This window comes from Rana temporaria, chromosome 13 (assembly GCF_905171775.1).
Source record: "Rana temporaria chromosome 13, aRanTem1.1, whole genome shotgun sequence".
Classification (NCBI taxonomy): domain Eukaryota; kingdom Metazoa; phylum Chordata; class Amphibia; order Anura; family Ranidae; genus Rana; species Rana temporaria.
This window is the reverse complement of record NC_053501.1, coordinates 42,587,678-42,601,928: the sequence shown is the minus strand read 5'-3', so window position 1 is coordinate 42,601,928 and position 14,251 is coordinate 42,587,678. Positions and strand designations below refer to the sequence as shown.

General features: G+C 44.4%; 1 protein-coding gene across 13 annotated transcripts in view; it reads left to right on the top strand.

Annotated features, from left to right (window-relative positions):
* RALGAPA1 (Ral GTPase activating protein catalytic subunit alpha 1) overlaps positions 1–14,251 on the top strand; it is a 290,205-nt gene that overhangs the window by 108,232 nt on the left and 167,722 nt on the right. For 8 of the 13 annotated variants that reach the window (XM_040333074.1, XM_040333068.1, XM_040333064.1 and 5 more), the window contains one exon: positions 6,552–7,853. In XM_040333074.1, coding sequence (XP_040189008.1) covers positions 6,552–7,853 — 1,302 coding nt within the window. The remainder of the gene's footprint in view (positions 1–6,551; positions 7,854–14,251) is intronic. The other 5 variants (XM_040333073.1, XM_040333072.1, XM_040333071.1 and 2 more) reach the window with 1 other exon arrangement.

Sequence of the window (14,251 nt, the reverse complement as noted above, 5' to 3'; positions counted from 1 at the left end):
TACTTTTTTTTATAGTCCCATATTATGTTATTTTAGGGGCCCTTCATATTACATGCAGACGAGATAAACTGAAAAAAAAATCAGGCAACAAGACTGCAATAAATACTCCTTTGGTGACCGATGGAGTTTTGGGATTTTCTGGGGAAAACCCTTGTACTTTATTACTAAATGTATGCGAAATAAGACATCTGAACTACAGCTTGGTCAGCTTTTTGCAATTATGTTCCATTATGAAAGAGATTTTTTTTCTGGGGGGGTTAATCATGCTTGGGAATGTCTGACTTAATAGCTCTCTGCACTATTATATATAAAGTTATGTAGGCACTAATATTGGTGCTTGGTAATTGCTTATTGCTTGATGTTTGTTTATAACTTTTTTTTATTTCAGCATTTACAAACTTCTGGCTACTGTATAATTTTTCTGTTAAAGTGATATTAAAGGCAGATTATTATTTTTTTGATTAAAATTAACAAACATTTTTACTTACCTGCTCTGTGCAGTAGTTTTGCACAGAACAGCCCCGATCCTCCTCCTCTTGAGTCCCCTGCTGGCACTCCTGACTCCTGCCTAGTGCCCCCATAGCAAGCAGGTTGGAATGGGAGCTCACAAAGGGTGGCTCAACCCCACCCCTGCTCTCTCCTCGACCCCACCCCTGCTCTCTCCTCGACCCCACCCCTGCTCTCTCCTCGACCCCACCCCTGCTCTCTCCTCGACCCCACCCCTGCTCTCTCCTCGACCCCACCCCTGCTCTCTCCTCGACCCCACCCCTGCTCTCACCTCATTGACTGTGATTGACAGTAGAACCAGTGGTTACTGCTTCTGTCTCAGCCAATAAGCAGGGACGGAACCTGGGAGAGACACGGCTCTCATGCACATCGCTGGATCGGGATGGGGGCTCCGGTAAGTATTAGGGGGGCTGAGGGAGGAGCTGCACATTGTTTTGTTATTTTACTATCATGCATAGAATGCATGAAGATAAAAAACTCTGAGCCTTTACAGCCACTTTAATTCTAACTGGTTTGCGTTGCTTTCTCCAGACAGGAAAATATATAGCCTAATCTAGTCAAGTTGCTTTTTGTGTTTGTTTTTTACTTCTAATTGGTAGTCTTTCATAACTATAGGAATTACACAATCGGAGCTACACAATTTTCCCTTTTTGCTCATTTGGTTTGCTGTTTTTTTTTTACTCCCTTAAAGGTGTTGGTAGTTGCAAACCTTTGCCCTCTTATTTCAACTGGCTGAAAGTGCAAAATGAATTGAGTTGTTGGTGAGGCTCGTCTCATCTAAATCCCATTCTGGATAGTTTCAGAACCCTCTAAGAGCAGCTGCAAAGCCATCAGAAGCCAAACGCTCTGAACCTTCATAGTTGGCTCTGCCCTCATATAAGTCAGTATATGTGGCTTTTATAGGCTTTCTTTCCAGTATTTGAACTCAAGTGATATGTGTAGTCTTCACTAACCTAGCATACCACAGTAGAATAACTAACACATTTAAGAACAAGCTCTTAGGATTCCTTTAGAATGACGTGCAACAGAGGTCAAAATAATTCTTTGACCTCTGGTTATGTAGCGCACTACTACCTGTAATTATTAACGTGTTAAGACTTAACTGCTAATCTGTTTTGGTAATACCCTAAGGAAGTTGTGTGCCTCTGGAACAGTAGACAGTTCACGGCCAAAGTAAATATTTGGGTAGGAAAGCATTAAAAAAATTGGGTTAAACGGCTTTCACAATATTTATCTAGCTGGAATATGAGTAGTACCCAACATGCAGCCTGCCAGTGAAGGTCAGGAGCTCAGGGCTGCTGTTAAATATTCAGGTGCTGCATTTAATGCTTTTGTAAATGTGTATACAAAGCTGCTTACCTGCTGGTTCAGAAGCGATCATAGATGGATCCTGAATTGAATTGCCCCTGTGAAAGTAAACTCTGCATACAAACAGTTGTACTTTTGCTTATCCGACAACATGCACCTGTTCTCCTTGGCCCCCTTATTGCCCCAGTCATCGGCTCCTCTTCTAGCTGTGTCTTTGCCAGTTATACCCTTCAGAGGACCTTCTCCCCCTGTTGGATGACTCCTCTCCTAGCTCTCTCCCCCTGTCAGACTCCCCCCTCTCCCCCTGTCAGGCGACGCCTCTCCCAGCCCTCTCCCCCTGTCAGGCGACGCCTCTCCCAGCCCTCTCCCCCTGTCAGGCGACGCCTCTCCCAGCCCTCTCCCCCTGTCAGGCGACGCCTCTCCCAGCCCTCTCCCCCTGTCAGGCGACGCCTCTCCCAGCCCTCTCCCCCTGTCAGGCGACGCCTCTCCCAGCCCTCTCCCCCTGTCAGGCGACGCCTCTCCCAGCCCTCTCCCCCTGTCAGGCGACGCCTCTCCCAGCCCTCTCCCCCTGTCAGGCGACGCCTCTCCCAGCCCTCTCCCCCTGTCAGGCGACGCCTCTCCCTTCCCTCTCCCCCTGCCAGGGCGACTCCTATTCTCCCAGCCCTCTCCCCCTGCCAGGGCGACTCCTATTCTCCCAGCCTTCTCCCCCTGCCAGGGCGACTCCTATTTTCCCAGCCCTCTCCCCCTGCCAGGGCGACTCCTATTCTCCCAGCCCTCTCCCCCTGCCAGGGCGACTCCTATTCTCCCAGCCCTCTCCCCCTGCCAGGGCGACTCCTATTCTCCCAGCCCTCTCCCCCTGCCAGGGCGACTCCTATTCTCCCAGCCCTCTCCCCCTGCCAGGGCGACTCCTCCTCCTCCCAGCTCTCTCCCCCTGTCAGGCGACTTTTCTCCTGCCCATATCATACCTAATCGGATCACTCCGATTCCTCTCCCTGTCCAAATATTGCCCCTTCACCTACACTCACTGCATCAGTCTCTGGTGTTTGCTGGTATGAATGGGTTTGTTTAGCTTCAGATTCAAAATAATAGGTTTGTAGGTAAACAAACCCATTTATATGAATGCCAGCATAAAATGAGGACAATGGTTCACAGCAGTGTACTACGAATGGATTTCTTTACAGACACAAATCGGCTTATAAATATAAAAAAAAAAGTTTAGAAAAAGATAAATAACATTTTTGGAGTGGTTTATTATTTGAGACATTAGACTCAATAGAAAATGTCTAAACAGAAACTTTAAAAATTTAGAGAGACCTCAAACACAATCAGATTTGCCTGGTGTTAAACTGCAAACATTTCTATTTTTGAGACCCCCCGCCCCCCTTCAACCCCCCCCCCCCCTTCACACCAAGAAAAATGTAAAAATAAAGCAAGGAAAATAGAAACATTTTCGTTGTATCATGCCACAGAGTGGTACTGTGGATACGACTTAAATAGAAATGTGCCACATCCTATGAATATGGAAAATAGAAGAGAGTTGGGACAGTAAAACTGTGCCTAAAAAGTCCAAGTCCCAATTCACTTCTATTTTCCAAAGCAAAGAACATTAATTCTCTTTTCCTTTTTTATTTTTTTATTTTAAGATGTATGCAGTAGTAGCCTAAAGGTTGTAAAGGAAAAACTTTTTTTTTATAATAAGCATCCTTTACCTGCAGACATTCCTCTTTTCACTTCCTCATTGTTCGTTTTTGCTCAGAAATTGCTCTATTTCTTCTCTGTTCTGTTCACTTCCTGCTTGTCTGATTTTACTGACCACCGTGATGGGAGGGTTTACTGCGGTGGTCAGTAACGTGCTCGCCCCCTCCTGGGAACTACATCTGTGCGGCAGGACGCTCTCTACGTGTTAGAGACTTCAAGGAGGTGTGAATTACTGTGTGTGCTGCAATGCATACTGGGAAATGTATTTCTTACATGAACGAACGATGCAAACCAGGAAGTGAATGAGAGAACAGAAACTAGAATGCCGGAGGTGATATAGATGAAGGAATTTAATAGGTATTTACTCGTTTTTTAACAGAATCATTACACTATTCTGTCTACCTTGCAGACAATAATTTTAGGCAAAACATTTTTTTCCTTTACAACTCCTTTAAGTGATTTTCATATTATAAATATTAGGGTTGTCCAGATACCGATACTAGTATCGGTATCGGGACCGATACCGAGTATTTGCGGGAGTACTCGTACTCGCGCAAATGCTCCCGATTTTTGTATTTATCAACATGTTCTATGAAAATTCTTTGAGTTTTATTACTACTGCGTGACAAGCAAATAAAACATTTTTATTCATTTTTACTCATTTTTATTCTTTTATAATGTCTTGAGTTAGAGTTCTTCATAATTCTAAAGAAAATATCCTTAGTCTGTATTGTGGTTTGAAAACTGTCACATGACATTTAAAAAAAGTATCGGTATTCGGTATCGGCGACTACATGAAAAAAAGTATCGGTACTTGTACTCGGTCCTAAAAAAGTGGTATCGGGACAACCCTAATAAATATGCTGTCTTGCACAAAACAAAAAACAATAGGTGGCATACTGTGGCAGTGCTCATCTCATCCTTGGTGAGGTTCCCAACAAACTGCTAGCTAGCAAATTTACCAAAACAAAGCTGTTTTTCAAGAGTGCAATTGGCCCATTTGACATTAAGCCTAGATTGTGCCAGTCCAGTTATTTACATAGAAAACGGAAACACGTTGGTCCTTGCCAACAATTGGGGCACTCAATATAGGACTGCACAAACATGTAAAGGACAAACAAACTGCATGTAGGCGGTGCAGAGGTCAGAATTGAACTCTAGACTACAAAGCAGGATTGCTATTGTGTGTTAAAAAAAAATGTAGGGCCAGATTCACACAGATTTACGACGGCGTATCTCCAGATATGCCGTTGTAAGTCCGATTGGGCGCCGTTGTATCTATGCGCCTGATTCTTAGAATCAGTTACGCATTGATTTCCCTAAGATCCGACCGGCGTAAGTCTCTTACAGCGTCATATCTTAGGCTGCATATTTACGCTGGCCGCTAGGTGGCGCTTCCGTCGATTTCAGCGAGGAATATGCAAATTAGGTAGATACGCTGATTCACAAACGTACGTCCGCCCGGCGCATGTTTTTTACGTCGTTTACGTTAGGCTTTTTCCGGCGTAAAGTTGCCCCTGGGTCTATGAGGCGCAGCCAATGTTAAGTATGCCTGTCGTTCCCGCGACAAAATTTTAATTTTTTACGTCGTTTGCGTAAGTCGTTCGCGAATAGGGCTGGACGTAACTTACATTCACGTCGAAAGCATGACGATTTGCCGACGTCATTTGGAGCATGCGCACTGGGATACGTCCACGGACGGCACAAGCGCCGTTCGTTAAAAACGTTGGGTCACTACTATTTTACATAGTACACGCCCCCAACCAGCCTATTTTGAATTAGGCGGGCTTACGCTGGCCCAGTTACACTGCGCCGCCGTAAGTTTCAGCGCAAGTTCTATGTGAATACACAACTTGCTGCTCAAACTTACGGCGGCGTAGTGTATCTGAGATACGCTACGCCCGCCTAAAGATAGGCGAAGCTCTCTGAATTTGGCCCGTAGTCTGCAAGTTGAGTTAATGGACATCAGGCTTGGGTGTAATCTAAAGACAGTTTGTATGCATCAGCTTTGGCTCTCTCTGCCTTCCTATGCATGCTGTTTATTTTTATGGAAACCTTTGTACTAACTAAAGCTTACCTAACACTAACCCCTATCCTGATGACACCCAAAGCAAATGAATACCATTGGGCTTGAATTTGTTGAATGTTCTGTGTAAAAAGAAGTTTAGAAACATTGCTTTTCCTAGTATTCCAATCTCTGTTGAATCTATTTTAATCTAAACCTCTTTCTACACAGTGACAAAATGTTAAGCTAACTCAAAAGTTTCCTTTTCGTTCCTTCCCCCCCCCCCCCCCCCCCCAAGTTTAAAGGACAACTCCAGCAAAATGCATTGTTTTAGGCTTAGGGTAGCAGCAATGGGTTGAATCTCAATTTATTTTTAAATCCTAGGGCCAGTTCACACCGCAGTTTCTGCTTTCCCAATGCTTTTCTGTGTGCACGTGTTTGATGCATTCCGGTGTGTTTTTAATGCATTCCATTTTTTTTCTCATTTTATTGTTATGCCAAATAAGGGATGTGTGTGTGTTCCAGTGCATTTTTTATGTTTTTTGCCATGTTCCAGATGTGTTGCATACAGAAAAAATGCAACAGGTTCTCCTTTTGTTGACTGCACTGGAACACACTGTACTGGTGTTAACAAGAGCCATTGGAACCCATGTTAAACACTGTCTATACAGTTTTGATGCACAATAAAAATGCACTGGAAAGCATCTGGTGTGAACCAGCCTTTGAGTTACAAATGTTATTTGTTTTCTTTCTTTTCCCAAAAGGTTATACCAAAGGTTAGTATATGATATGGGGGACTCTCATGGCACCATTATTTGGCTTTGTCATGGCCGTGGCAGTTGGAAGGGAACTGGGAATGGGGGGAAGCTTACTTCTTGAGTCCCATATAGATAAAAAAAACAAGGCCAGCATGCAAATCTGCTTACTAATTAACACAGATATATAACATTTTAGCTGGAGTTGCCTTTTATTGAATGTAACAATATTGTATCCTTAGTTGAAAATTTGATTCCTGTTTTCTCTTGTTTGACAGAAATGGAGGATGCCCCAGTGCTTCCCCGTCCACAACGGGTAAGGCATTATTCTCAGAGTGAAGAGACCCCTTCAGAGACCTTTGGAGCCATTCACGAAGAAACCACAACTCTGCCTCGTAGTAGCAGCACCTCTGACATCGTGGGGCCCTTTGCAGCTGAGAGACTGAAAGGTGCAGTGCCTGTTGCAGACCATCCTTCCCCTCAGACTTCGGATCCCTTTTGTGCTAACCCACACTGTCAGGAAGCACCCCTAACACAGGCCGATGGCAGTATATATGATCACCTTTGCCAGTTGGCTGGCTCAGCTGGATTGACAGATGCAGACATTGATCAGGGATGGTATGAGGAGTTAGAAGGGACAGATCTTTTGCCACGTTTATGGGCTTATTTAAAAGAGGAAGGGGTAGCAAAAAATAAGTTGACATCCACATTTGTGGATCAGAAAATGGAGCATTCTACAGAGCTTGAGTCATGTGTTAAAGGAGAAGTCTATTCAGTTTTTTCCGAGGGGCTTCCTTGCACGCATTCCAATGTTCAACAGACTGAGTGTAGTGCAGGCTTAGAAGAACACATTCCTAAAAAAGCAGGGGGGTTAAAGGTTGGTGGTAGGAGCAGGGATGTCCATGTAAGGATTCTGGCCGATGGGGAAATCTTTGACAGTGATAAAACTGCCATGGAGCAAGGTGACCGGAAAAGAGCTTTTTTTAGACAGCAAGCTGCTGAGGAAGATGAAGGTCTCGAATCGCCATCTTCTCAATCTCACCAGAGTGAACATGGGCCCAACATAAAGCATCTGTGCGAGTCTATGACACATAAGGCCAAAGCAATGCGCCGGAAACGCAGCACTGTGCAGGTCTCCTTCCGCCCAGGCACTGAGGCGGTGCTCTTCTGCAATTCCATGGAGAACAAAGATGCCCCTTGGAAGGCCAGGCTACGGAAATTAAGTGGTTTAAGTTCAAACTCTTCCATTGTTGTAGATCCAGGCAAGCCAACAGCATTTGCAGCCATGGGGGCAGTGAGATTAGCATCTGGAATTAGCCAGACAGGTAGTGACCAAACTGATGTAACCTATCCTCCCTCTCAAGTGCAGAAGGAAGCTGGCCGCACAAGGCCGAGGTCTAGCAGTCAAGAGAGAGCCCCTTCTCATGCTTCTTTAGGAGGCGTATACAAAACTGTTGTCCATGCTCTCTCGAAACCTAAGGCCAGCGTGTCCCTGCAGAAGCAGCACAGGACGGCAGCCGAGGCTCCACTGAAGGACCTGTACGGTCATGTTATGGGCTATTTTGGAAGGAAGGCAGCAGGTGAGATCCTTCAGCCCTGGGATGCATTCCCAGCGCACATGCAGAGACGCAACTCCCGTTTGGCTTTGTATTGCAGACGAAAAAACCCCAGCTGCCAGCAATCAGGAGCTTCTTTTGGGATGACTTGCTGCTTATTCCTCACCCACTGCCTCGTTGACACCCTCTCTGGGATCTTTGCATGCTGGCTCCCTTGTGCCTGATATAACCTTTTCTCCAAGTGTTGCCCTTTACCTTTTTCAGCATCTCTGCTTTCTATACTAACCCCCTCCCTGTGAGGTGAGTGCTGCTCTTTCATGGCCAATATGTTCTTTTTCTTGATGGCTAGGGATCACTGTTGTTCAGTGTTTTGTCCTTCAGTCGTTTGTTTTGTCAGCAGTAACATGTCGGATACAGAATGAATGAGAAGCATTTCATTCTTGTTAACAGGTCACAGATGACTCATTGCTAATATGTGTGGTTTTTTTTCTTTTTTTGTGACACATTGTTTGTAGCTCATGCTTTCACCTTTAAACAACTGGCTAAAACAATACAAACATGGCACCAGACGGTCAAGCCAAAGAGCGTTGTGCACTAGTTCTTTACACGCAAACTGTAAGAGCACAGTCTAATACAACAACAATGACTCAATATAACACAATATCTAATGCTAAGTACACAACAGGATTTTTTTTTTTTCGGTTAACCTAGTAGGCTGAGCGAAAACAAACCGTACTGATTGCTGTACTAACACATCTGAGCAATCCTCTTGCTGGGCTATTATGTTTTGACAAGGGTCCCCCCCTGTTCCTGGCAGAATACAGTGATCAGCCAATATCTATGAGTGCTGATCGGATGCTGGTTTTCCGGTATGAGTTTTCCAGCATGCTCGTTCAGCTTCTGTTGACTGAAGAGCTGTACACATGGGCCGCAAGACATCCAGTTCCTACTGAACCCGTGTGTACCCAGCTTTAGGCTGCACAGAACCAGCATTGTTAGCAGATGCAGATCAATGTAGGGATTAGTGGAGAGGCAACAAATGGCACTTGTAAAGAATGAACGTACTTTGGGGGTTATTTCCGAAAGGCAAATCCACTTTGCACTGCAAGTGCACTTGAAAGTGCAGTCGCTGTAGATCGCTTTAGATCTGAGGGGTAGATCTGAAATTAGGGGAAGCTCTGCTGATTTTATCATCCAATCATGTGCAAGCAAAAATGCTGGGAGCTGCGGTGGCTCAACGCGATTGGCACTGCGCTGACAAGCCATTCACCTCTGCAGCTAGGGGTTCGGATCCCGGTCTCGGCTACATGTGAATTGAGTTTGGTGGTCTCAGCCCAGCTCCCGGTGGGTGTGCTATGCAAGGTAAGCCTGCGCTTAGTACGCCCACCCCCCTCCCACAAAAACCACCACACTTACACGCACTCAAAATTGGGTTAACATGCATGCACTTTGACCACGCGGTCTCTAAAAAGAGAGGCGAAGGACTAACGGGGCTGGTTGAGCGGGCTAGATCCTCTCACTCCCTTATAGGGAGTCCCTCTGCCCCGTTGGGCTTCAAAGCGGAGCAGGTAGGGTGGGCTGTGTGGAAGGACCCCCTCACACACCCGCCATCGCCACCCGGGGCATGGAGAAAGGTGGCAGATTGCCTCTGGGGGAGGCCTGCCTACTCCCAACTCCTGCAGTCCGGCTCCTCTCTCGAGTACATGCACAAAATACATTTAAAAAAAAAAAAAAAATGCTGTTTGTTTATTTTTCTTGCATGTCCCCTTCTACAATGACTGCACTTGAAAGTGCACTTTCAGTGCAAAATAGATTTGCCTTTCGTAAATAACCCCCTTTGTGTGGGTTGCAAAATATCTTCTATTACTTTGCATTCGGTTAAGGATTACCCATATATTTATGGGAAATAGAGTTGTATTTATTATTTTTTTTTTTTTTTTCTAAACCCAATGATGACATTTGGGTACATAGTGCTTTTTGTATGCTCAAGCAAAAGATGGTCAGGTCAAACTGCAGTATAGAAGGTGACTGGCACTATAGTTATAAAAGAGTAAATGGTTTTACCTTGCTCTCATTATAATAAAGTAAGTTGTGTCATCTGGCTGGGTTCAGAGAAAGCTCTGAAGAGGTTTTCAGTCCTTCTCAACTAAGCTTTGGGGTACAAGGATTTTTATAAGTGGTTGGGTAAAGTGCAATAGGCACCATTTTATTCCTATTGCCAGAGGAAAGAATAAGCTGCTATTCTGCAATTGTTTATTATATATTACTTTAACATTAACTTTATAGATGGAAAAATCCCCTTTCGTAGTTCCACTGTGTGTTCCAGTTAAGTTTTCAAACCGGTTAATCAGTCCAGTTGATTTGTAATATCTTGTTCGGCCTTGTTCACACATGCATATTTAAACGTGCGTGTTTTGCCTGTAGAGAATACATAGGTGCTCTGTGCTTCTGCATACAGGCTGTCCCATTCATACCAATTGGAATGCAGCGGCTGCTTGGAAACTGTTACCGCTCCCAATTTGACATCCATGTGGGTGCGACTCCCTAAAAGCAGACAGTGTGCGTTCAGGGATCCACACCAGAACCCACACCCACATGGATATGAAATAGTGAGCAACGGATGTGTCCATGCAGCTGCTGCATTGCAGTTGATGTGAATGGGACGGTCTTAATACCTGTGCAGGCAAAACATGTCCCTCAACTGGGCGTATGCTTAAAGGGGTTGTAAAGGTTAGTTTTTTATTTTCTAAATGGGTTCCTTTAACCACTTGAGATCCGCGCTATAGACGAAATACGTCCGCAGTGCGGCTCTCAAGTGCCAAGTGGCCGTTTAAAAACGGCCTTTATGTGCATTACCCGCGCGCGCCACTGGGTGGCGCGCGGCGGGTAAAAACTGTCCCGACGCATCGCCGAAGACCCGATGCGTGTACCTGGCGGCCGCGATGTCCGCCGGGTACACGCGATCGTCGGTGACACGGCAGGTGACAGCAGGGACGTGGAGCTCTGTGTGTAAACACAGAGCTCCACGTGCTGTCAGAGGAGAGGAGACCGATCTGTGTCTCTTGTACATAGAGACACAGCATCGGTCCCCTCCCCCAGTCACCCCCCTCCCCCCACACAGTTATAACACACCCAGGCTACACATTTAACCCCTTCCTCACCCCCTAGTGTTAACCCCTTCACTGCCAGTCACATTTATACAGGAATTAGTGCATTTTTATAGCACTGATCGCCGTATAAATGTGAATGGCGCCAAATTTGTGTCAAAAGTGTCCGATACGTCCGCCGCAATATCCCAGTCCCAATAAAAATCGCAGATCGCCGCCATTACTAGTAAAAAAAAAAATAATAAAAAAAATCATAATTCTGTTCCCCATTTTGTAGGCGCTATAACTTTTGCGCAAACCAGTCGCTTATTGTGATTTTTTTTTTTTTTTTTTACAAAAATACGTCGAAAAATACGTATCGGCCTTAACTGAGAAAAAAAATAGTTTTTTAAAAAAAAATTGGGATATTTATTATAGCAACAAGTAAAAAAAATATATATTTTTTTTAAATTGTTGCTCTTTTTTTGTTTATAGCGCAAAAAATAAAAACCGCAGAGGTGATCAAATACCACCAAAAGAAAGCTCTATTTGTGGGGAAAAAAGGACGCCAATTTTGTTTGGGAGCCACGTCGCACGACCGCGCAATTGTCAGTTAAAGCGACGCAGTGCCGGACGCTGAGATTTCGCCTGGGAACGAAGGGGGTTTATGTGCCCAGTAAGCAAGTGGTTAAGCTAGTGCATTGTTGGTTCACTTACCTTTTTCTTCGATTTCCCTTCTAATAGCTGGATTCACGTAGGGCGGCGTATTTTTGAGCCGGCGTATTGTATTTACGCTACGCCGCCGTAAGTCAGAGAGGCAAGTGCTGTATTCACAAAGCACTTACCTCCTAAGTTACGGCGGCGTAGCGTAAATGGGCTGGCGTAAGCACGCCTAATTCAAATTGTGAAGAGGTGGGCGTGTTTTATGTAAATAAACCATGACCCGACGTGATTGACATATCCCAGTGTGCATTGCTCCAAAGTACGCCGCAAAGATTATTGGTTTTGACGTGAACGTAAATTACGCCCAGCCCCATTCACGGACGACTTGCGCAAACGACGTAAAATTTTCAACATTCGACGCGGGAACGACGTCCTTACTTAACATTGGCTAGGCCAGCTTTTTGTTCGACTAACTTTACGCCTGAAAACGCCTTACGGAAACGGCGTATCTTTACTGCGACGGGCAAGCGTACGTTCATGAATAGGCGTATCTCGCTGATTTACTCATTCTAGGCGTAAATCAGCGTTCACGCCCCTAGCGGCCGGCGGAACTAGACAGCTAAGATATGATGGTGCAGGTTGTCGTATCTTCGCTACATTTAAGTGTATCTCAATTTGAGAATACACTTAAATGTACGACGGCTTAGATTCAGAGTTAAGCCGGCGTATCTACTGATACACCGGCTTAACTCTTTCTGAATCTAGCTATAAATGTTTTTTTTTCTTTGTCTGAATTTCTCACTTCTTGTTCCTCCTCAGTAAGCTGTTCAGGCTGACTAACCACCGCCCGGATGATGGTGGCAAGTTTACTGAGGAGGAACAGGAAGTGAGAAATTCAGACAAAGGAGAAAAAAAAAACATTTAGAAGGGAAATGGAAGAAAAAGGTAAGTGAACCAACAATGCAATAGCTTAAAGGAACCTATTTAGAAAATATAAAACAAACCTTTACAACCCCTTTAAAGTGGAAGTAAACCTTCCTATCGTTTTCAGCCAAGGAAGCTACCATCTTGGCCACTGTTTAATCCCAAGGCTGCATTCACACCTAGGCGTTTTGTCGCCTGTAGCGCGATGCTACAATACGCTGGAGGGGAAAAATGACATTATTGTCTATGGAGATGGTTCACATCTCCATGCTGAACGCCTGAAGCTGAAACAAGTCCCGGGCCCTTTTTTGTCGCGCGTATCGGGCGGCTTCGGCGTTTTCCATAGCCGACAATGACCTATACAAAACCGCGGTAAAAACCGCTGCGTTTTGTCGCGGCAAATCGCGGTAAAAACGCTGCGTTTTGTCGCGGTAAAAACGATGCGTTTTGTCGCGGCAAATCGCGGTAAAAAACGCTGCAATTTGTCGCGGTAAACGCTGCAAATCGCCTACGCTAAGGTGTGAATGCAGCCTAAACTGCCATGATGCTGCACATGTGATCAGGTGTGACACCAGCCATTGAATGGTTTGACAGTTTGGTTGAGGGCACAGCCAATGTGACAGGTACATTTCCAGCACGTGGCGGGAATGGAACTTTTTTTTTTAACTTTTAAATCAATGGGTTGTTTACTTCCACTTTAAGTATGCCCGTGTGAATGAGGCCTTACTGAAGTTTACAGTATTCTTAGGCTATACCGTGGGCATCATCATACAAATCAAACACGTAAGAACGCACTGTGCCAGTTTGCTCTGTGGTTTCCATTGACATGGCACTTACTGCAAGTGTGTGCTGACATTTGTGTTTCTGTTGTATCAGAGTTTGTGTGTCTATGTGGGAATGCTGGTATCTGGGAATCAACAATCTGGATTGTTTTAAGTAATAACTACCTGTGTTCTGCTTTCCTGAGAAAATGGTCCCAAGAAAGTCCCCCCCCCCTGGTTTTTGCCATGCTGTGTATTTGAACAGAATACAATACAGTAAATATTCAAAGTGAGGGTTTATATTTAAACAAATGTCGCTCCTGTCATTGGACATTTTCACAAGAACTTCATGTTCAAAATAATAAACCGGTACTGTCAGTTAGTTATTGAGTAGTAGCAAGTGGTGCCAGAAATGCTGCACAGTAGGAGGAATCGTGGTAAAAAGTGACTGCAGTTGGAACTGAAGTATTTTAACAAAATATCCAGTTTGATCAAAGGAATGATCATTTGTACTGCGCATTTGAACCTGTTTCTTGAAGGGTGCATTTGAATTGGCACATTGATCATGCATACCAAAAATTTCAGTGCACACGTGTCTGTGTAATGTGCTTTTTGCAGACAAGACTAATGTTAAACAGAACCTGCACAGAACGCACCTCTGTACTTTTTTTTTTTTTAATAGCAATGTATAGTAGTTTTGTATGGGGTGTTTTTTTTTTTATTTAATGGTTGAACCCAAGCACTTTTTTTTTTTTAGAAAATAATAAACTGTATATTTTGGTCAAGAAAATCTGAAATATTGTTTGTTGACCAGACTCTCCTTATCTCTCTTTTATTTTTTTTTTATAGAGTACAGTAGCTAAAGGTGCAATTATAATTTGCATTGCAAACTAATTTACTAAGCATCAAAGTGACTGACCCCATTTTCCAGCCAGCTCCAAGTTTTAATGAACAAGAGAGCGAGTCTGATGCCGCGTACACACAATCA